At 29.7% G+C, this 26,210-nt stretch overlaps 1 protein-coding gene across 1 annotated transcript in view; it reads left to right on the top strand.

Moving 5' to 3' along the window:
• LOC100205666 (mitofusin-2) overlaps positions 1-6,703 on the top strand; it is a 46,871-nt gene extending 40,168 nt beyond the window's left edge. The window contains exons 17-20 of the mRNA XM_065800494.1: positions 419-538; positions 5,411-5,487; positions 5,594-5,728; positions 5,808-6,703. Of these exons, the coding sequence (XP_065656566.1) occupies positions 419-538; positions 5,411-5,487; positions 5,594-5,728; positions 5,808-5,883 (408 nt within the window). The 3' untranslated portion in view covers positions 5,884-6,703. The remainder of the gene's footprint in view (positions 1-418; positions 539-5,410; positions 5,488-5,593; positions 5,729-5,807) is intronic.
• The last annotated feature ends 19,507 nt before the right edge of the window (positions 6,704-26,210 follow it).

The raw sequence follows: 26,210 nt of genomic DNA, 5'->3' as shown, positions 1-26,210 counted from the left end.
TGGGTGTAAGAGGTAAAAAAATGTTGGTGCCATGGTAACCAATCAGAATTAAGTAGTGGATAATGGTGATCCCCCTCCTCAGAAATGCACTGCGATCACCAATGACGTTTCGGAGAGCCCGAGACCTGCACTAACGCCACTCGTCAGGGGCGTGTCCTTGCAACAGATCTCACCGTCTGCGCCTTTTATTTTTCAACAAATTTTAAACATTTTGTTGCCAAAATTAAAGTTTATAAAAAATTTATTGTAACCTTGGTTGTGAGAGATCCAAGGATAAATTTTATTCAAATAAAATCTTATATGACATTTTTATAAATTGATTTGTTTTTATGAACCAAGATATATGACCAGGGACTAAATAATTTGTATGCTAATTGAAATATTTGGAATTCCAATGTTAGCTAAGTTTATTTTATAGGTTTGGAAAGCTGTGGGGTGGAAATTGGTTGCACTTGGTGTTTCAAGTTATGTCACAATATATCTTTATGAAAGAGCAATGTGGACCAATGCAGCCAAAGAGAAGACTTTCAAAAAACAAGTAATAACTTTGTTATACCAATTTGTATGTAACTATTGAATAATATCTCTGTTAACCTCTGTAGCTAGTTTAATGCATACTCTTTTCTGATTACGAGAGTTAGAACTTTTCTGTTATCAGTGTTAGTATATCAAAAATACATCCGTGAAACTTGATAGTAATCTCAAATTTCTCATGAAGTTCCATGATTGCTGTATTCTGCTCCACTCCTGCAGTTGAATTGAGAGGTGGCATACCAAGTAGTTCTGTCTGTTCTAATTCATTTATCTTGAATAATACAGCAAGTCTGTTTCTTTTATAATTTTTCATATACAACAGCATTTGAGAACCTTTGATTCTTTGTTCGAATTATTACCTTCAGTTTTCCCAGCTAATCCAAGATGAATGCATTATCTTCCTCTTTGACTAAAGAAGTCAGAAAAGAAGTCAAGAAAGTCGAGAAAGAAGCTTTTCTTTGACTAATGCTTCTTCTTATCTTTTCTGATCTTCTTAATCAGTTCTTTAGGATTTCTACTCATCAATAAGCATGTCAGAAGTTTCTGAAAAATTCTTTGTCTAAACGTATTTGAAAGTATTCAAAGTATTTGATGGACAACTCTGGTTTAACATGTTGTAATCATTTACTGTGCTCTAAATCTTTACCCTATACATTAAAAATTTTAGTGAGTTCCCATTATAAGAAAAATAGACTTTAAACAATTAATTTTAAATAAGCAACTGAAAAAAGCTTCAAAAACGGCCCTAAAATTAACATCAGGCTCATTGCAGGGACTGGTGTACTAAGCATCACACTCCTACTAAAATAGGAAATAGGTTAATAATCCAAAAGCCATTACATATTTTTTATACAGGACATGATAAATTTATTTTTGTTTGATAAATTAAAAAAAAAATTCAAATATTAAAAAATTAGATTTTATATCTCTTTTCTAGATTAATTTAGTTTACCGGTATTAAAGAGTTGTAAAGCAGTAGTTTTCTTTTTGAACATTAAAGCATGTTTATTTATTATATTGGTTTGTTTTTTATAGCTATAAGTAAAAATGGTTTAGGAGAATAATTTAATTTGGTTTTTAAACAGTTCACAGCCATAAAAATACTGCAGAGGTTTTTTCTTATAAAAAGAAAATAACAAGAAAAAACATTTTTTGACTTTTTTTAGTTTTTAGTTAGTTTAATAAATCAATAAGTTGATAATAAAGTTTTTTGTTTTTTTAAATGTTAATTCACCTCCCTAAGGCCGAGAAGACCATTAGAGTTGAGGAGATTACTCTATAAGTATAATTCACCTCCCTAAGGCCGAGAAGACCATTAGAGTTGAGGAGATTACTCTATAAGTATAATTCACCTCCCTAAGGTCGAGAAGACCATTAGAGTTGAGGAGATTACTGTATAAGTATAATTCACAAGTTTGATTTTTATCATAGGCAATTCAAAAATTTATCAAAACGATGTGTTTTTTTAATCCTAAAATTCCCTCTCCTAAAAAAGAAAAATTTAAAATTTTTTAAATGTTTTTTTAGTTAGCCTAGTTCCGTAAAAAAGCATTTAAAAAGTTAAAATTGAAAAAATCTTTAAGAAATGTAAGTAAAATCCTATTTCTGTATAATGACACATAGTGTGGTGGAGTGGTTTGAGTGGAATATAAAAAAGTTGTAAAGTAATATGGTGGGGTACCATATGAGAAGCAATGTTAATTGAAATTTTGAAGTCTTTTTTTGAAATACTTTAATATACACATATATTTAAACCCGCTAAATGTGTTTTATATGTTTTTCAAAAAGATGGAGCAGAAATTTGTAAATTTGTTGGACTATATATTCTAGATTTGTTAAGTAAAATAATCAATATTAATGATTTAGGTCTTTATTGTGACGATGACTTAATAGTAATGTGTAAAAAATCTTGTCCACAGCCCGATAAAATTAGAAAAGATATTTTAAAAAGTATTGGCTTTCAAATCGAAATAAGTATAAATTTAAAAATTGTGAATTTTTTTGATGTCACATTTAACCTTCTCTGAAAATGCATAAGCCTTTCAAAAAATCAAACCATGAACTGTTGTACATTAATATTAATTCAAATCATCCACCACAAATTCTAAAACAAATCCCAATTTCAATTAATAACAGACTGAACCAAAACTCCTCTAATGAAAATGTATTCAATTCGTCTAAACAGATTTTTGAAGATGCCCTTAAAAAAAGTGGGTTTCAAAATTTTGAATTAAAATTTGTCCCTGAAAAAAAAATGCAAAAAAGTGAAATAGAACTAGAAATGTAATTTGGTTCAACCCCCATATAGCAAAAATGTTTCCACTAACAGGAAAAGTGTTTTCAAAATTGGTCGATAAGCATTTCCCGCCCTCTAATATGTTACATAAAATTTTTAATCGAATTACAATTAAAGTTAGAAAAAATATGGAAAGAATTATAAAAAGTCGCAATAATGCTTTATTAAAAAAAAAAGAAATCCTGAATAAAAAAATGGCAGAAAATTGTAATTGTAATCAAAAAAACAATTGTCCAATGAGTGGAAATTGTTTATCGAAAAACGTGGTATATAAATGTGTTGTTTCCTCTAAGAATGTACCTGATAAACAATATATTGGCTTAACAGAGGGTGAATGAAATAAACGTTTTGCCAATCATAAGCAATCCTTTAAAAATAAAAATTATTCATAAGACACTATGCTGTCAAAATACACATGGGAACTAAAAGAAAAATATATTGATGATTTGATACTAAATTGTTCCATTCTTAAAACAACATGTGCATGTTACAAATATCAAAAAATGCATACTATGCTTACAAGATAAATTTGAAATAGTTACACATGGGAACCAAGAATGTTTATTAAACAAAAAATTAGAATTGATTTTTAAATGCAGGCACGAAAATAAGTTTCTCCTAAAAAACTATAAAAATAAGTGAGTTCAAATAATCACTACATTTAATCCTCCCCCCTCCTCCTTTAAAAGGTATTTTTTTTAAAAAGCAGAAGTAATCAATTCTAAAGAATTCTTTTTATAATAGTGTCAGCATATTCCACAAACGTGTGAAAATTTACAGTCGTTAAGGCATTTACGACTTCCTGTAATTTAATTTTTGGTATAAATTGAAGATTTATTAATTTGATCATTCACTTCTTATGTCTTTATTGATAAAACACAGTGTTAGATGAAAAATTCTTGTTTAGTGATTTTCTGCCAATATATTAAGGTAGGATATGTAATATACCCTGTAGTTAGGTGTAGTTTTCTACCTTTTAAGGTGGAAATTATACCTTTAAGGTAGAAAATTGTATGACAAATCATTGTTTTTAATATAACTTTCTACCTTAATAGGTTGAAAATTATATTAAAAATACCTACCTTAAAAGGTTATATCACATCCTACCCTAAGGTAGAAATTTCTACCTTTTTTTTTTAGTGTGTAGGATTGGAATATATGTATATATATATATATATATATATATATATATATATATATATATATATATATATATATATATATATATACACACGGTGTGTCCCAAAAATAACCGAACTTCATATTTAAATCGTATAACATGCAGCGCTATCCAATGATAATTTGCAGCATGAAAAAGATACATTCATCCTCTTTCAAACGCACCTACATTCATGTAAATCGGATGACAGATGTGAAAGTTACAGCCATTTCAATAAAAGAAAAACGTGTCCTAATGTTACAAAACGAAAATGGAACAAAGAGCGAATATAAAATTTTGTGTTAAACTTGAAAAAAAATTCGATGAGACATTCGAATTGATGAAAAAAGTTTATGGTGATGATTGTATGAGTCGTACTCAAGTTTATACGTGGTTTACACAATTTTAAAATGGTTGTGAGGATTTAAATGACGATCTGAGGCCAGGTTGTCCAGAAGCTAGTAATCGTGCTGAATTGGTGGAAAAAGTCCGTGAAATCATTGGTATCGATGCAAATTTTACTACGAGAATGTTGGCTGAGGAATTAAATACAAGTAAAAACACTATTTGGAGAATTTTAACTGAAGATTTGGGTAAAAGAAAGGTATGTGCCTGTTTTGTTCCACATGAATTAAATGAAGACCAAAAAATCGCTCATGTGGAGCATTGCAAAGACATTGTTGAAACTGTTGAAAACGATCCAGACTTTCTTGATTTGATCATAACAGAAGGTCGAACTGTTAATGGAGAATACTATTTAGGCGTTTTAGATCGTTTGTAAAAAAAGAATTTGTCGTGTTAGACCTGAATATCCAGCTGGAAAACAACTGTTTTTATTGCACGACAATGCACCGCCTCACAAGACCAATAAAGTGAACGAATTTTTGATGAAAAAACGGATTTCTCTCATCAACCACCCTCCATATTCGCCTGATCTGTCACCATGTGACTATTTTCTATTTCCAAAACTGAAAACCAAGATGAAAGGAGCATTTTATGATGATATTCCAGCCATTCAAGCAGCTGTAACCGAGATGCTGAAGAACATTCCTATAAATGACATAAAAAAATCTATGCATGCGCTGGTTGATCGTGCCAAATGTTGTATTGAGTCTGATGGAACCTATTTTGAATAAATAATAACTTTCAATGATGATATAATGTGTGTTTTATTTTATATCCAAAAAGTTCGGTTATTTTTGGGACACACCGTGTATATATATATATATATATATATATATATATATATATATATATATATATATATATATATATATATATATATATATATAGTACCTATTAAATACATGAAAATTTTAATTAAAAATGGAATTAAACTTTACTAAAAATATATAGCTTTTTAAACATGATCGATCAGTATGTAATTTTCTCTCAATATCTGTTATGATCTTTTTTTTTAGTTTGTCGAGTATGCAACTGAAAGGCTGAGACTTATTGTGAGCTTCACTAGCAAAGGTTGCAGCCATCAAATAGAGCAGTAAGATTACACAAATTATTATATACATTATATATAACATGAGATACAAACAGGAGATATATTATTTAACTTAAAATTTACATAAAGTTTGTTTTTTATATGTTAGAGAACTGAGTCACACTTTTGCTCAACTTGCTTCTCAAGCTGACGTTGCCAAAATTAAAATAGAAGAACGAATTCAAGAGCTAAATGAAGAAATACAGAGATTAGAAGAAATTGAGAGCAAAGCTAAACTCTTAAGGCAACTAAAAAATTTTTTTTTTTAATAAAACTGTTCTTTTGCTTTCATGTTTTATTATTTAAGGTTTTTTTTCTTCCAGAAACAAAGGAACTTTTATTGAAAATGATTTAACCTCATTTGTAAAGGACTTTAACTTAAGCGTAAGTAAGATTTGAACCTGGAAACAAAATGATTTGTGACGAGGTTTGAACCTGGAAGCACGATGGTTTGTGATGAGGTTTGAACCTGGAAACACAATGATTTGTGACGAAGTTTGAACCCGGGAACACATGATTTGTGACAAGGTTTGAACTTGGGAACACAATGATTTGTGACGATGTTTGAACCTGGAAACACAACGGTTTGTTATTTTAACAACAATTATTGGATTTGTATGAAAACAATTTCGTTCCGCGACTTTATTTTTTAACAATAGTTACTGATATTTTAATTTAGTTAATTGTTTACTCCAATTGTATTTAATGGATTCTGTACATAATTATAAATTCGATATATTCAGTGTTGAAAATCGGCTTGTAATGTTAGTGATTAATACGTAAAGTTTGTCAAAGGTACGTGGAGTTAGTGAACGTTTCGTAAAGTTGTTATACTTTTTATCTGTATTTTCTGATTGCTTTTGAACCGTTTTACGCGCTAATGTTATCGTTCGTGAATGTATTATACGTTAATATTTGTCTTTGTAATGTAGTTCTATTTATGTATTTAAAGTAAGAAATTTACCGGAACGTTTTCTGTTTCGAATTAATATGTTTTGTTTTTTGATAGAGTATTTTTCTATTCAACTATTTATCTTTACATTCATATGTTTTTTCAACTATTTAACTAAATTGGTTATAAAGATGTAAACGTGTAATGGTTGTGAGACGTCTTTTGCCAACATTGAAAAAATATATATATACCTTTGAATATTTGAACCTTTGTATTATTGTCAGTAAAACAATGTATTTTAAGGTTTAAAAAAAAAAAAAAAGGAAATATGATATTTTATAAAAAACACGAACTTACACATCCCTCCCCTAGTTTTGATTCTTGTTACGAGCTTAGAGATGAGCTATTGATTTCTATATGTCTTATTATCAAAACCAAAAGCGTAAGACGCTTATAATAAGTTGTAAATAATGAAACGAGAAAATGTTATGTATTATTTATCACTATGTATCATGTTTGTTCTATGGAAGATTAACTATCTTTAAAAGTGTTTCAATTCTTTAAAAAAAAAAAGACCTCAAGTTTTTAAAAGTTCATTTTAAACCTGATTATCCTTTCTGATTATATATGGCATGATGATAAAATATAGCATTGCTTTAAAGTTAAAATTATCTCGTAAATTTTTAATCATGCTAATTTTCTATGAAATATCGGTAATTTGTTTTTTTAGGCCTGAGAAAGCCTTTTTTCTAAATATTCTAATAATTAAGTTATATTTGTCGTCAATGAGAATATCTAAAAAAAGCTATTTATTGATTTCTTTTTCCATGGTAAATTTAATATTTTTATGTTGATGATTAATATAAATTAAAAATTTAAAAGAATCGGTCTAGTTTTCACATTTTCTATTACTCTACGACGTTTGTATTACGACTAATTATCTACATTTTCCATTGTTCTACGACAGGGTTTCACACCGTTCATGTTTTCTTTTGTTTGACAAACAAATAAAATTAATCTTTGTTTTCACTATGTAAAACATAATGTAATGCAAACACATAAACTCATTATTGCAAATACGAAACCCAAATTGCTCCTAAGCGGCTTGAAGAAATTATTTTAAACAGCTTGCTTGGACAGGAGCAAAATCATTATTTTGATTGTGATGTAAACAATACTGCTAAATCAATAATACAAATATGGATAAAGCAGCGGATCTGATTATACCTAAAGAGGACGATAACTGTTTAGTTTGCGGAAAGCATTCACTACTTATTGTTTCAATCGAAGAACTTCAACAACCCATGGCAAGAGGATGAGTGAATTAAAATAAGCAAATAAAGTTTGCTTATTTTAATTAGTTTGTTTATTATTTGATGAGATATCAACTGTTCTATAATTTGATGATATCTGTTCTATAATTTGATGATATCTTAACTATATAAATGTAGAATATAACCAGAAAAAAGTCATTGGTGATTACGGATAAAATGTTATATATATACAGTTGCGAAAAATAAAATAGCACCAGTAAGCGTATTTTCCTTTTTGTTAAGAAAACACGATGCAAAATAAACATTTTTTATAGCTTTGCTGTTTAAAATATTAGCTAACATGTTTATTTTCTAAAACAAATCATTTGGGGAAAAAAACTGCTTGGTCTTGCTCGATTTTAATCAAAAATGCTAATTCTGACCGAAAAATAAAAGAGCACCACTCATTTGTTGTAAAATACTCTTTTAACGGTAAAAATAGTTGTGAAAATAGCAAGCGTTAGGTTTTTTTTTGCTGTTTTATTCGTTTTATGTTAGTGCGTATTAGTAAAAGACATTTACGTATAAAAATGGGACGCGGAGAGCATTGTTGTGCAGAAAAACGAGAATTGATCCAAAAGTTGATATCAGCAGGGAAATCTTATAGAAAAGTTGTTCATTTATTTGAGTGTTCCAATAAAATTATAAGAAATGCCAAAAAATTTCAGGAAAAGCCTGAAACGCAAATTATTTTCTACTTTTAAATCATAGTATATTATCTTGCCTATATTCGTGTCTAAAATAACAGTTTTGTCGTACTTCGCGCACCTATATTTATATATACCTATAATTATATACTTATATTTTATTATATATATTTTTATCTATATATTATTATTATAAAAATAGTTGTGACTAAGATTTTATTTACGCTTTAGTTCGCTTATATTTTTACAGAGTTTACAAATTTTTTTTTTTCTTTTTTTTTTTTTTCTTGTTTTAAAGAGTTTTGTAAACTTTTCAATTTTTGCTCGTTGTTTTACCGCCAATGTTTAAGCGTGTAAACGATTTTCAAATCTATTGTTCTATTCAATAAGTTTTGAATCAAATTTTTAACCTTTTTCTAAATTTTTTTTTCCGCAATTTTTGTGCCTTGACAAAATCCAAAACTTATTATCAATTAATAAATATATTTACGGAAAAATTATCACTATATATTTACTTATATCTGTAATCAAATTGCTAATATTAGTGAGTTATATACGTATAAATTTATTATATTAAAAAAAGTAATTAAAGAGATCGGACGTGTTATTGGAGCTTAATAAAGTTATTCAGTTTTTTGGTATACGTATACAAAATACTTTGTATATTGTTTTCACTGTTTGGAGCAGATTTATCGGTTACTATTACTGGTCTACTGGTTTTGGTATACTTTTCTGCTTTCACGCTGTGATTTTTAACAGAACTGGTAAACTCAAGTTATAAATTTAGTTTCAACTTAGCTTTATTTAATCTAATATCACATATTAATATATTCAACCAACCGTATCAACTCTGAAGTATATACTCCCGAGGGACAATTTAAATCTTATCTCAATTAACAACAAATATCGTGAAAAATAAAAATAAAATTGGCTGCTTGGATACCGTCACCACAAAAAATGGTAACCAAGACGGAAATAGAAGCGCTAATCAAGAGAATATCTGTTCTTGAAACAGCGATTGTTGTGAAAGATAATCAAATTGTGGAATTAGAGAGAAGAGTTAAAACGCTGGAGGACAAAACAACAAATGCTGTGACTTCAACAGTGAACATTGGAAATGATTGGGTTAATGTGGTGTCGCGAAACGCAAAAAAACCGAAAGAACAACTAGTTGTGGTTAACGCAGCAATTAATGAGCAGGAGGAGCGAAAGAAACGCGAAAAGAACGTCATTATATATGGAATTAAAGACTCGAGCAAAACTGAGAGCAAAGATAAAATTGATGAAGACAAGAAAGCAATTGAGGACTTACTAAAAACAATAGGAAAAGAAAATGTTAAACCGATACATTTAAGGAGATTCAAACCAAAAAACGCTGCCAAACCAGGCCCGATTCTACTCGAGTTATCCGAAGGCGAAAGAAATCCTCTCTTACTCGCGTCAAAAAAGCTAAGAGAAAAGCAAGATTTTAAAGAAGTCTATATATGCCCAGACTTGACAGAGGCCGAGAGACTACAGGACTTTGAGTTGAGGAAGAAACGAAACGACTTAAATTCGAAGCTTGACGCCAACTCGCCCTTTCGATATGCAATTCGTGGAAACGAGATTGTGCGATTTAAAAAACAACTATAGAGAAAAAAAAATGAAAGCGAAAAAAAGCGAAAATTTATCGTATTTATCCTGTATATATTTGAACGCCACTTCACTAAACAACAAGTTTGAGGAATTTAAAGTATTGTGTCACCTGAATGAACCAAACATAATCGGAGTAACAGAAACATGGTTTAGTGAAACTTCAATTACGTGTGTGGAAAATTTTTGCTTATATCGTAGCGACAGAAAAGATGGCCGCGTGGGCGGAGGAGTTTGTATTTACGTGAATAGCGAAATAACGTCTTATGAAGTAAATGAAAAATGGCTATTGACGACTGACTTAGAACAAATCTGGACTGTACTAGTTTTCGGGAACGACAAATATTTGGTAGGATGCATATACCGACCAAACGATGTGGTAGATATGGAACTGTTCAGAAATGTTTTCAGAACTGCAAGAGAATATGTGGACAAACGGGGTTTTAAAGATCTTTTAATAATGGGTGACTTTAATTTTCCGAAAATTGAATGGTCAGATGGAGCAGTTCATGCAATAAATTCCAGTGAACACTCGATAGAACATCATTTCTCGGAAATAATAAACGACGAAATTCTAATTCAGCACGTCGCGATACCTACTTTTCAACTAAACGAATCAACGTACGAGAATACACTGGACTTACTGTTCACAGTAAACGAACAAAGATTATTTCAAGTTGAGACAAATGCGGTATTAGGGAATATAAGCAAAGGACATCTTGTAATTTGCTTTAAATATGCACTCAATCACCATGAGACAAAAACTGTAGCTAGCAATCGGAAATATATTTTAAAAAAAGCTGACTTCGCAGGAATGAACAAATTTTTTACAAATACAGACTGGGTAAACATTTTTGATGCAATTAATGTCCAGGAGATGTACGACACGCTCATTTTTTATGTTAACGAAGCTTGTCAAAAATATATACCGTGTCACAGCTCGAAAAACAGGACTCTTAAAAGAATTTTTTGGATTGACAATGAACTAAAAGAACTTGTGAAGAACAAAAGACGAATGAGACATTTAAACTGTTGCACAAATTGGAAAAATAAAAATATGAATACAAAGCATTGTGTAAAACAGTTAAAATTGAAACGAGAAAAGCCAGAAAAAAATACGAACGCGAACTGGTCTACAAATCGATTAGAAACAAGAAGATACTATTTAAATATGTGAACGATCAACAAAATGTAAAGAGCTCAATTAAAGCGATAAAAAACGTCGAAGGAAATGTTACAAATACGACTAGTGAGATTGTTGATATTTTAAACGAAAATTTTCAAAACTCTTTCACTAGAGAGGGCGACCAAGTATTACCAGAATTCGGATCGAGATGTGGGGGTAAATATTTAGATTTTGACGAGAGTGCAATTAATTACAGTGACGTAGAAACAAGATTAAGCAAATTATCCATTGAGAAATCATGTGGAGTTGATCAATTGAGTACTATCATTTTAAAAAATTGCGCTGAAGGACTAGCAATGCCAATCACATTGATATTTATGTCTTCGATTGATAAGAGCGAACTACCTAAGCAATGGAAATTTGCGAACATTACCCCAATCTTTAAGAACAAAGGCAGTAAGCTAGAAGCGAATAATTATCGACCAGTATCACTGACTTCTGTGCCCTGTAAAATTCTGGAAAGCATAATAAAAGACTCACTTTTGGCACATTTTACGAACAATAAATTTTTATCGAAGTGTCAACATGGATTTGTAAAATCTAGATCATGCACGACAAATCTCATGGAAACTGTAGATTATTTAACAGAAAATATCGCACTGAATCGTCCGGTAAACTACTATTCAAAAAGATCTAGGCGTATTATTCTCAGCAAACATGAAATGGAGACAGCAAATTATATCTTGCAGCTCGAAGGCAAATAAAATGCTGGGAATGATTAAAAACACATTTGTGAAACTGGATGTGCAGACTCTTAAAGTCTTATACGTGACGTTTGTTCGCCCAATAACTGAATTCGCGGTTCCAGTGTGGTCCCCTCAGCTTAAAGGAGAAATAGAACTGCTCGAGAAAGTTCAACACAGGGCTACGAGACTCAATCCGACTCTGGCAAAAATGAAATACGAGGAAAGACTGGAGATTCTTGGCATCAGCCCATTATGTGAACGCAGACTTCGTGGAGATTTGATCCAGACTTATAAGTTATTAAATAAGATTGAAAATGTGGACTTTTTAAACGGTTTCAAGCCTAATGACTTTCAAATATCTAGAGGAAACGGTGTCAGGTTTGAACGCGAAAAAACAAAGTGCAACTTAAGACACTCATTCTTTACTAACAGAATAACAAAACCATGGAATAAACTACCTAAAGATGTAGTTAATGCAAAATCAGTAAACAGTTTTAAAGCACAATTAGACAATTGGCTCCTTTTAAATAAAATTAATACTGACACGGCTGTCTAAGTGTGTTATTAATACACACACTCGTCGTCTTCGGGCGGCTACAGCATCTACTACTACTACTACTACTACTACTACTACTACTACTACTACTACTACTACTACTACTACGTGGTCGAAAACGTTCTATTTCAACATTGCTGGTCAATCGCTTAGTCCGACAGGCTAAAAAGGAACCTTTTAAAACAGCTACCGAGCTGAAAAAGGAATTTAACATCAATGCAACAGTACAAACAGTTCGGAGTTGTCTGCGAGTTAATGGATTAAAAGCCTGTAGCCCCAGAAAAGTTCCACTTCTAAGTGCCAGACATGTTATAATGCGTATTGCGTTTGATAAAAAACACTCAAATTGGCCACTCGAAAAATGGAGGAATGTTTTATGGACAGACGAAAGTAAGATTGTGCTTTATGGTGGAAAAGGCTCTCGGGCGTATGTCAGAAGACCGCCGAATGCAGAATACAATCCAAAATATACCATCGAAACTATTAAACATGGAGGTTGTAGTATAATGATATGGGCATGCTTTTCCTATTACGGAGTAGGGCCCATTCATAGCATTACCACCATTATGGACCAACACGTTTATGTTGATATATTGGATAAAGTGATGTTGTCGTATGCAGACTATGAAATGCCGTTGTCCTGGGTGTTCCAACAGGACAATGACCTGTAGCTGTCATTGCCAATAAAGGTCACGCTAAAAAATACTAATATGTTAAGAAATAACTAATATTTATTGTAAAATGTTTAAAACAATTATGACATAACATGCAATAATGACATAACATGCAATATATATATATATATATATATATATATACGCATGTTATGTCATTACGCATATAATATTATATATATATATATATATATATATATATATATATATATATATATATATATATATATATATATATATATATATATATATATATATATATATATATATATATATATAATGTCATTTAATGTTACTTTTGGTGTGAGGGGAGGGGGTTACAAAAAATGACATCATCTATAGGCCAAAAATTAAGAGATGTTGTATTAAGCTTGAAGAACTTACTTGGATTCCATTTTTTGAAAGTTATTTTGAGTATCCCAATTATAGAGTTTGACAAGTAGTTTTGAAGAGTAGCTTAACTAATCTGTTCTGACCCTTTGAGTTTATTATTTTCTAGGATACCCAATGTTCTCTCGACAGATACAACTTTAAGAGAAATGCAACTACCATGTGTGTTCAACATTGTCAGGAGTATGTCAAATTCTGAGAAACCACCGCGAAACTTTTGAACTTTGCATTTATTTATACTGAATTCCATGCGCCAAAGTCTTGACCTAAGATATCAATGTTCTCCTGAACATAGGCCAAATCCATAACTGACTTTATTTTAGCAACCAATTGGCTATCATCAGCAAAAAATTTGCAAGTATTTTTAACTAATTTTGTTAAAATTAATAAGAAACAAAACTAAGTTCTATATTTTACTAAAAATATGTTTAAATTACTTTCTAATCATAAATAAAGAAAAATGGTTTGATTTATTTTGTTTATTAATTCACTGTCTTTCAACATTCAATATAAGTTGAAAGATGAAAGACTCACACAAGCACACACATGTATTGATTAATTACTAGATTGTTATATATCATTGGAAAGAGCTTTAGTACAGTATATCAAAATCAAACAATTCTACAAAAAGCTATAAGGTTTTAAGTAGCAAATTTTTGATATATGGATTTGTTGAAGAATTGATATATAGATCTGTCGAGCTTGCCGAAGCTAAACTTGAACACAAAAATTCAAACTTTGAAAGCATTGTTATAGAGAGTATGAAAGATAAGTTAGTAGAGCTTGAAGACAGAAATAGGCGTAACAATTTAAGAATAAATGGTATTGAAGAATCAGTAGATGAAAGTTGGGAAGATTGCAAAAAAAAAGTACAAGGTTTCCTTAAAACAAAAATCGAACAACATGATAATTTTGTTATTGAACGAGCGCATTGTCACGATGAACTTGTTCGATTCACGATGAAGATCGTTCCAAGCGCATTTTCACGAGCGCATAGTGTAGGTAGAAATTAGGAAAGTTAAAATAAAATTTTTAGATTTTAAAGATTAAACAGCTATCTTAAACAAGTACATCAAAATAAATCTCTGAAATCAACGCTTTTCATAAACGAAGATTATTGCAAACAAACAAGAGCTAAGAAAAGAGTTGCTTAGAGATGCTTAAGACCTAAGACTAAAGAGGTAATTTTGGTAAAGTTGTTTTATAACAAATTAATTGAGCGTAATTTATAAAAAAATTTCTTTTATTCATTAAGGTCTAGTAATAATAGTTGCTATAATAAAAATGAATTTGAATCCAACAATTTTGAGTTAAACACTTTCTTTTTTTCAAACTTACTACTTTTTACTAAATTACGATTTGGATTCGGATCTAAATTATTTTATCGAAGCATATGCTTCGATAAAATAATAATTATTACAAAGCAACTGCTCTTATTATCATTCCAGAAATATAAAAGATGTTCTTAATTCAAATAAATTTAAAGCAACAAAATAAAAAGCGTGGCTGCAGTTTAGTAATTTATATTGATAAGTTAGGGCAAATCTGAAAGTTTTTCTGAAACAAATTCAAATCTGGAAGAATTTTTGGTCTGCGACACTGATTTCGGTTAGAAATTTTCAAAATGGCTGCCTAAAATTGATAAAAAAATGTTTCCACAAATATATGCGTTTAATATATCATATTTTTCTTTGTTGCTTGATCCAAACATTACAGAAATTTGTGCGTTAAATAGCATTTTTTTATTTTGATTTTATTTAGGTGCCCTAAGAAGTCCATACGGTCTTATCACAGAGCAACGCGGATGAGCATTTAGTTGAAAGTGCACGCCTCCTTCCTAACCGATGTCGCAAAACTGGCTCAGAGGTGGGGTTTAACGGCGCACTTTCAATAATTCGCCATTATGTCGAGAAATTCCTACTAAAGAATATTTACTGTGCATTATTTTCATCGCATCTTAGTTACTGTTGTCAAATTTGGGGTCAAAATGGAAACTATCACATCAAAAAATTGATGTTCTCTCAACATCAACTATAAGAATTATAAACTTCCAACCTTTTAAGTAAGAAGCATCAGAATCTTTCAAAAAACTAAAAATTCCAACCTTTCCAGCGCTTGTAAAATTAATCTTCTTTTTGTTTTTGACTCTCTTAATAAAAATTTACCCACTTCTATAACAGACTTTTTTACAGAAAGTAGAATAATACATACTCTACTAGAAACATATATAATGTAAAACTTAGTGTACCATCATTTAAAACTCAGAAGTATGGTAAACATTCTGTTGTTTATTAGTGCATTTGTGAATGGAACAAGAGTCTTGTATGCATAGTGAATGAGTTCAAAAAACTACAACTCCAATCGACTTTTCTAAATTTAAAACAAAATCAATTTAAAAAAATTCTGAGAACAATTTTATTCTAACTTATTGACATGATTTTCACTAAATATTTTAAATATACTCTTTTTTTTAAAATTATGATTACTACAACTATTATCATTAATTTCTTGTTTGTTTATTTTTTATTATCATCATCAAAGTATGATTTTTAAATGTTTACTTTGTTTATGTTCTATGTGTGTATGCTTATTATTAATCATATTATATTTTAAAACTGACGTCACTCCTTTGATTAGAATTCTGTTTGAGTGACACCATCCTTGTCAATCATTTAGTTATTATTATTAAATACTTAAAATTAATTTACTCATTTTTATATTATTTTATATTATTTTCATTTATATATATATATATGTATTATTTTTTTTTTTAATAAGCAATTATTTTCACTTACTACAATCAATGGAGTTATGAATTTTTTTTTATTATTATTATTATATTTATTATTACTATAATACTATTTTATGATCTGAAAAGGAAAATAAATATCTTGTTGTTGTTGTTTGAATCACGTATCTTTTGTTTCTGAGGCAAGTCAAGGATTTTAGGTCAAGAAGTCGTGTTTTCTGTCCAAAAGTATCGCAGAAATAAATGGGAAATGTTTAAAATTTAGTAAATAGTAGGGAAGTTAGACGTGCACCTTTGGGAGCACGTACCTAACCACTAAGGCGCCTATGTGACCAGTAGCACGTTCAGTCTGGTATAAATAACCTACTCGGTGTAGTTAAGGCGATTTACAAATTATTCGAAATTTAATTGAAATTAGCATGATTTTACAAGCGTAAAATGTCCAAACAAAATCTTTAGATGTTATAACTTTTTTTACATCAGGTTTTTTTAATATTTGAAGAAACTTTTCTTTTTTTATGTAATTTTATATTGTTATATTTTTTATATTATTTTTATATACCTTTTTACTACCCCTAAAAGTGAATCTAAAGAACATCATTGGAGTCATTAGATCACTAACGCTCATGGGCGTTAACATTAACTTAGTTAAAATCTTTTGAAAAAGTGCCTTAATTTACTATAGATCCTAGTTCTAATCGGTTCTGACGTTTGTTAACTTTATATAGTTGTCAAAATACAATATTTCAATCAATTTTCACAAAAAATACTAGAATTCCGACCAAGAAAGAGCTTATAACTAAGAAAAGACGCCAATAAACGATCAGAACAGATCCTATTAATAAATTATGTGACCAAATGAAGTGTCAACGTGACCAGTCGCACGTTTATTTTACTATGAAAACCCATTATTTGAGATAGTTAATGGATAGTTCAGTCAAAACTAGATGCGATACTGTAATTCGCGAAATCGTGAAGCTAGTGTTCCGAGAAGAATCAACGTTCATCGGTAAATCCAAGTTGCAAAGTGGTGCACATTTAATTGGACGGATACACCTGTGTTCAGTGAGACTTGGTTTTAAAGTTTTATATAATAAAGCACGCAATTAGTGGCGCAGGAACTACCCGATCACTGGATATTGAAGAACATCTATCCGCTGTGTCAACAAAACATAGCCTAGAAGGCAAGAGACGAATGTCAAACTTTCATGACTTTGGTTAAACAGCATAAAAATTTAAGTTACAAATAAACGAGTCAATGGATACAAAAAGCTCAAGATTTCAACATGCGTATGGCAAGCAGAGCGATATCAGTACAAGTTTTGTGGCACACCAACAAAATTTGGAAAAGTTGTTCGGCCTTAAAATGACAGATGAAGACGAAGCGTTCCATTATGATAATTGCTACGAGTCCTACTTGGCAACTTGCTCATCGACAATTTTACGGAAATGGAAAAAACAGGTGAAGAAAAACGAGGAAAGACATCAGTCAAATGTGAAAAAGCGGACGTCTTTAGAGAAAACCAGTATGCAGAAAAAAGCATACAGAAGTTTGCAGTATATAAATGCACTAAGCACGGACGATGTTTAAGGAATCAACTCGGAAGACCAAGATTAGGACTTCGTTGCTGCGCTTCCTATCATGCTGTCTTCAAGTTCGAGAAACGACCATACTAGTCTAGAAAATATGTTCCTAAAGATTCCGGTAAGAAGTCGTAATTGTTTAGAAAAACGTATAATAAGATGTACAACCCAGTGTTTATGCAACCACAAAATCAGTCGCGGTGACGTAGATGGTATTATTGTAAAACTACTAACATCATTTTGGTCAGAAATTAACAGTCAATTCAAATCGACGAACCGAAAAAGAGCACAATCGTCGACAACCTGAAAAGACGGCACTCTACTAGAGATATCACCTACGCTTTCTCCTCAAATCTTTTCTCAATCTCCAGATAGCAAATTATATCGATAAAGACGCTGGTGATGTTGTTACCGTTGATTGTTGATAAAATAAAAAGCTGCCGGCTACAAGTAGTACGATATCAATGTGGACCACATTAAAATCGGTGATCCAGACAGAGAGTAGAGAACATTGACCACGGGCTATATTGAGTATACTTCTCATTCAGGATCTGATGGTGCGGTAGCCTGCGAATTCAGGCTGAAGTGTTTCGCGGTTTTGGCGGGCTCCCTGTGATCTCCCCCTCCCCCGTTTATTTGTTTTTACTTATTATCAACAAAAAATTTATATCTTAAAACTAAAAACAAAAAAATCAGTGAAAATTGGCCTTAAAATTAGAAAATAGTTATTTCAGTCAACGATAAAAACAAAATCTTCAGCGTAAACAGGCTAACCTAGTAAATCGATTTGTCAGAAATGAGCTTTTTGGTTTAATTTTTTAGCAAAGTATAAAACTTATATCACATATTAAATCCTATTAAAATTATGACAAAACAGCTGTTAGAAAATGCGCATTTGACCAAAACCCACGCTTAAATTAAATTGTTTTATGCGTGTTTTGAAAAAAGTATTAAATTTACAAATTGGTTAATTCCCCTTCCCTCTTCCCTTGTTTTAGGGACTCGAGAGTAGGTGTTGAGGATTTTATTTTAAAATGTTGTGCGCATTTAATACTGGGCATTAATCAAGCTATCAATGAGGTATTTCGCAACACCCAGCAGAGTATCGGAGTTCAGAAACTGTTGAACATAATATGTGTGGTCATTAGCTTTCTATGTCCATATCAATGGACATAGAAAGCACTCACGTCTCCGTCAACTTCAATACACGCTCTTGGACAATTTGTCACAGCCAAGTTACTCTTGGCTGAAGTTATAAACACATTGATTCGGTAGTTTTAACATTCTTTCTAGAAATGGTAAAGACCATTTCTAGAAAGAATGTTGTGACAACCAATGTCTACTTGCTAAATTCAAATTTTTTCAGAATTACCTGTAAACGTGAAGAGTAAACGTTGGAAATCGGAAAGGACTTCCTGCGAAATAGGATAAGTCAGGAAGCTAGAAGCTGTTTTCTTAGCAACAGTGAAACAGGCTTGTAAGCTACCCAGCACATTGTTTTAGTGGATTGGCAGTGGACCATTATATACACATTTTTAGCGTTTTATTGGAGTTTTGCTCATCAGTTACTTAATAGACCATTAGTGGCAGCCAATATAAACGGCAAGCCAATAATTTTCCGACATTATAATGGTGGTTAATTATCGGCAAGCCACTTTGGCGGCTTCCACAAATGGTCCACTAAGTAAACGATGGGAAAAACTACAGTGGTCCGCTCAAAATGCCTGTATAGGTCCACTGAAATTCCGCTATAACATGTTTGCTGGGTAGCAGCAATTAAAAGTCAAAAAATGAAGGTAAAAAATCTGGGGAGGCCAGGTCATCAATTCCAGTACTCCTTCCTCTGCCATTCCATTTAAATATTTTTTTACCACTCGGGAACAATGTTTTGGGTCATTGTCCTGCTGCAGAATAAAATTATGACCTATTAGTCTCATTCCGGATGATACAGCATGGTGCCTTAGGATATTCACATAACGTTCCCCGGTGAATCCCCCCCCCCCCCTATTTTGATCAAATCACCTACTCCAAATGAAGATAAAAAGCCCCAAACTTGTAAAGAGCCTCCTCTGTGTTTAATAGCAGGGTTTAAACATTCGGGCTAATAGGTTTCTTCAATTTTTCTTCAAAAATATTGGCATCCTTTCGTTCCAAAAATTTTGAATTTGGACTCATTGGTGTACAGAACCCGATTACACATTTCCTGGGCCCAATCTATGTGTTGTTTTGCATATATAAGTTGTTTTTCTTTATTGCCACACCGTAATAATGGTTTTCGAATTGCAACACACCCTCTTAATCCCGATTTAAGTAGATGCCGTTGAATAAAAGAAGAGCTGACATTTTTCCCAGTTGCTGTGTTAATGTCTTTTGCCAGCTCGGTTGATGCTTTTTTTGTATTTCTTAAAGATAGGGTTTTTAAATACTTATTGTCATCTTTTGTTAACTTAGGAGGTCTACCACTTTTCTTTCTATCTTCAAGGAAGCCAGTTTATCTCATTTCTGTAACAGCATTCTTTGAATATCCTGTTTTGGATGTGGTTGTTATGACACATCATTTTAATAAATAAACAAACAAATCCCTCATGTTTCCTCATCAATTTTGTTTATTTATTCAAAATAATATATTCTTTCAACTTTTCTTATATATAATTAAACTTAAGTATTCTTTAAAAAAATTACATAGGAAAAAAATTGAATATACGTCTAATTATACAAGTGGTCTAAAACTTATTCACAGCACTGTATATATATGTCTAAAATATTATGATATAAACAGTAAAGTAATTTCAGAATTTTGAAGTTAGTGAAAAAAAAATTAACAAATAATACTAATAATAGTTAAATAATTATTCAAAATAATCAAATTTAAATACATTGTATTAATACAATTTATTTATGTACTATTGTATTAATAAGTTTACTATACAACATAAAATGTAAAGGTAACTTGAAAATCTTACTCACCGATAATACAAATTGCTTCTTACTTTTGATGAATAGTAAAATCCAATAATACAAAAAATACTTTCTTTCCCAGAAAGTTAAAGAATAAAATATTTCTACCAAATTTCAAATTTTTGTGTCAAAGAACAAAAAACAATCCACAATGGTATTAATTTTTGATCAATTGACACAACAAAATGTACATACAATAAATCATTTTACAGTCATCTGAAAAAAAGTAAAGATATATATATATATATATATATATATATATATATATATATATATATATATATATATATATATATATATATATATATATATATATATACATACATATTTATGAATGTATGTATGCATGTACATATATATATCATATTATTTTAAATGATAATATATTTAATATATTAATGTATGTAGCTATATAATATATATCAATGTGCATAAATATGTAATATACATTGATATATATTATATAACTACATTAATATATATATATATATATATATATATATATATATATATATATATATATATATATATATATATATATATATATATATATATATATATATATATATATATATATATATATATACAGGGTTCATGGCAGTTTTGAAAATCCATTTTCCCTGAGTTTTCCCTGATAATTCCCTGATTTTCTTATATTTTCAAGTATTTTTTCCCTAAGTTCGCGCGGTGGAAAGTATATATTTTTCCCTGTTTATGTTGAAGGATATATTACTTTTGCAACTGAATCCTTGTTCCCAAAACATATAGTTGCTATAGTAATCCATTTATCTAAACATATAGCTACTATATATTATAAATGTTATAAAACCACTGTAGTGAGCAACTTTCAATATTAAAAAAGATTCAAAAACTGGATACTGTAAAGTAACTTCAATCTAAATATTAAAATAAAAAATATTCCCTGAGTTTTCCCTGATTTTAAAGATTTTCAAGAAAAATTCTTTGAGTTTTCCAGGTATTCCCTGATTTTCTAAATTTTAAAAACTTTTCCCTGGTTTTCCCTGAGTGTCACGAACCCTGTACATACATACATACATACACACACACACACACACACATATATATATATATATATACATATATATATATATACATACACACATATATATATAATATATATTTTATTATATATATATATTTTATTATATATTTTATTATATACATACATATATATATATATATATATATATATATATATATATATATATATATATATATATATATATATATATATATATATATATATTAAATATATATTTGTATAAATTATTATAAAATTATTTATAACTACTTCAACTACGTAAAATAAATTTTTAAAGTTAATCTCTTCTAACAGATTTTTAAAGTAATCTTTTCTAAAAGATTAGAAAAATAATTCATATTAAAATTTTTTTAAAACTATTCACATTAAATCTCAAAACCAATCTTCAGTTCAAACTCTTAAGAAGTTAATAAAAAGTTAATAAAATGTTAAATAAAGTTTTATTTACCTTTTTGTGGTAAACAAAACTTTATTTAACATTACTCTCACCTTCAGCGGGTCATTGTTACGAGTTTCAACATAAAACAGTTTAGCAATAGAAACCGCCTTTTTTCCTGACTGTTTATTCTTATGACTATGCTAAAAATGAAGATTAAAATATTACCAAGCAAATGTTGCCAACTGTTGATTTCTAAATGTACAGGTTCTGGCTGAAATCGATCAGCAAACTTGCCAATCACAGGATTGCCTAGCTGCCTTATCCCATTGCTAGCTATAAATTCTAATATCACTTTGTGCTGCAACTTTTCTTTTGAAGTAGAAGAAAATGTTTTTTTTAAATGCTCTAACTTTTTTATTTCAATTTTCCATAATTTTGTAGCGGGCACTGTATACGTTGTATCACTACCGCAACTAATTGTGTGATGGGTAAGTTGCACTGCATGATAAACAATTACTAGCAAATACTACCCATGCAGTATCAGCTGATGGTATGAATTCAAATGTTGATTTTTCATTGTTGATATTAAATGTGTTTCCTTCAATAAGCAACATTTCATCAGTGTGTTGTCTCCTAATCTTGCATACGTTATCCTTTTCCCCAGCTGTTACTGCATGCAGAAGATAGTGAAATTGGCGGCTTTGAATTCTTTCACCAAAGTTTAAAAATGACAGTAATCCAATAGAGTTTTTTCTTTTGATTCAGGAGCTCCATCACCAGAGAATTCAACAACATAGTGATTTCTATTGTCATTAAACCATTTCAGCTTAGATTTTAAGAATCAACTTTGGAATGTAGATCTAAATCATTGTAATTAAACCTGGTATAGTTCGAGAGGCACCACAACATCCAGCAATTACACTTTCATCACCAATATTTAAAGAATTTACAAACAGAGTAACAGCTTTGTTTGATATAGCCTTTGCTTTAATATCAATATTGTTTTAACCGTAGTCACTGTTAATACCATTTTTAGTAGTATGATTTTGAAAGCTGTGTGCTTGAATACGACACATTTGTGAGTACTTACGGCTAGAAAGATGTGTCGTGTACTTTGTGGCAACAGCTTCTTTCATTGCATGCTCTGTCTGTGCTCCTTTAGCATTTATTCTGCAATAAAGTTTTTGAAGAAACTGACCATGTTTGTAGGATAAAATAAATTCTTCCATATCTTTTGAGAAGGCAGAAGTAGCTAATAAATCCCAACATCCATAAATTAGGCCTAGGTGGCCACCATGAAGATATTCCATAACATTATTCGAATCATGGCGTTGTCTGTATTTTGCAGATCTCGTATTACTGTATATCATTGAGGCATCAGTTGGCACATTTTCTTTTCTTATTTGTGCATAACCTTTCTTCGCAAATAGAATAGAAACTTGCATACAACTTGTAAGTAGTTCATCATTTTTTGACTCTGTACAAAAGTATTTTCACAAAGATTTTGTAGTTCTACTTTTTTCTGTTTAACTTTGTCTACCAACATCAAATATTCTGACTCTATAAATAAATAATCAGTATAAGTAAAACATTAACTTACACTAAGTAAGTAGAACACACGCTAAGCAAGTGGATATCAAGTTTACTTTTAAAAATCCCTTGGTTTTGTAAATTGCTAAATTAAGTTAAAAAATAAATAAATTTCCATAAAATTATCACTAAATTTATTTTCACTTCTATCTATCAATAAATAATGAAGGATAATAAAATCATAGGTTGTTAGATTGATATGATCGATATTAGAAAAAAAATGATATTAGAAAAAAAAAAAAAAGACAAAAAAAGTTGTTTGGAAAAAATGAGATAATATTTTAATACATAGTGTTATTTAACCCTTTAACAACTATGGGACACTGGTGTCCCACATTTTCAATATGGTGTATTTACATAGATCATCCAGGTCATATTTTAAAAATGTGCTTAGTATAACATGGGCTTCAAAGGGTTAAAAGAAACAATAGTTATTTAACTATAATACAAATTGCTGCTTATTTCATTCAAAGTAGCAATTTGTATATAAGAAATTATTAACTAGGAACTATTTAAAACTTTCAAAATTAAAACTCACCTATTTCATTTAATAACATTTGCAATTTCTCATAAGCATTATGTAACTCATTGTTTTTTTAACTCTGTAAAATTGATTTTTCGCAACTGCTTTGATACTCTATTTCTTTTTGTTGAATTTTTTCTAACAATATCAAATGCTCTGTCTCTAAAAAAAAACATTTCTTTTTATTATTACTCATGTAACAGTACAAATTTATACAAACATAATAATTTTTACTATTACTGTAACTTTTTTGGTCTCTATTTTGTAAAAACTATTTAAGTATTATTACTACTAGTACTGTAGTTAAAACTTTAAATTATCATTATTTAATACTATTTTATTATTTTTATTTTTGTTAATTTTACTACTATTGTCATGAATTTTTTAAAATTTTAATACCTTTTTTCTTTCTTATATTGATCATATCAAGCTAACAACCTATGCTTTTGCTATCCCTCATTATTCATATACAGAGTTTAAAAGTGAAAATAAATTTAGTGAGTAATAAATAAACTATATTAAAATAAATTTTTAACCTTTTAATATTTTAAGACTATATATATATTATAATACTATTTTAATACTATATATAAAATTAAATTACTTTTTTGAATGATCTGATTCCATTTCCTGGTTGCACATTGCAAGTTGAGAGATTCGTAAACAAATTATTTTTTTACTTAAATCTTAAAAATAAAATTTTTTAACTGCCTAATTATAAACTTTGTAATTTATACAAACATGAAAAAAAAGAATATTATTTCAAAAACTTGGTAATATTATTTTGTAATATTATTTATAATTTCAAAATTTTATCAAAATACAAAAAAAAGAAACAAAAAAAATGGCTGCCAATAATTTTCCTGGAAAATCACACGGAAACATTAAAGATAAACTGATGCTTCACTCCCACTACATTTAAAAAAAATTTTCAAAAAATGATCTTAGGTGTGTTATAATATTTAGTTAGAGATTTTAAAAACGATTTATTATTTTAGGTTTTAAGACTTTTTGAAAGTTGAAAATGTCAATTTTAGCAAGAAAAAATTAAATATCTCAAGAAATACAAATTAACTTTTAAAATCTCTAGCTAAAAAGAAAGATCGTAATCCAAGTACCTTTTTAGATATTTAACTATGTGTATGGAAGAGGTAACATAGCGGTTTATCGAGCACCTTTTTTCAAGCATATTTGTAAAGCCTTAAATAATACGATTAATGCGTAAATAAAAATATCTTCTTACACAAACAAAGTATGTAATTTATGTTTAACATATTGACAAATTAAAATATTCACTTTTTGAACGAAAAATCCATAAATCTTAGTTATTTAATTAACTATAGACTGGATTAAACGTAGAAAAATTCCAGTCTAAATGATACTTAAAACTATTTAAATTCGCGTCGAAAGATTTTTTGCTAAAGTTAACGCCGTGTACTTATTTACAAGAATGATTTTTATAAAGTTTCGAATTTAATGGCAGTCGTGTTTTTTATTTATTTATTTTTTATTTATTTTGTTATTTAGGAGCCTCAAGAAGACCTGACGGTTTTGTCACAGAGCACCGCGCATTTAAGGCTCCTTCCTTGGTCTCAGACCTTTACTGTCTTGAACTTCCAGTTCACGCCTCCTTCCTTACCGTGACGCGAAAATAGACCAAACTTCGTTTCGAACCTCGATCTCCTGCTTATAAAGCAAGCGCTCTGAAAGCAATGCTATGAAAGCAAGCGCTCGGTAGGAAAATGTGTGTTTCATAATGACACAGTGTTTGATGACACTAACTTTTTTTATGTGATAATAACAAATCAACATTATTTCAAAATATAAATAATGAAATTGCAAACATTTTCCCATGCTTTATATAAGGTTACTTTCTATATATATATGTTTGTGTGCCACAAAAT

This window comes from Hydra vulgaris, chromosome 06 (genome assembly GCF_038396675.1).
Source record: "Hydra vulgaris chromosome 06, alternate assembly HydraT2T_AEP".
NCBI classification, from domain to species: Eukaryota; Metazoa; Cnidaria; class Hydrozoa; order Anthoathecata; family Hydridae; genus Hydra; species Hydra vulgaris.
The sequence above is the reverse complement of the archived record's forward strand: the minus strand, read 5'-3'. Positions and strand labels throughout refer to the sequence as shown.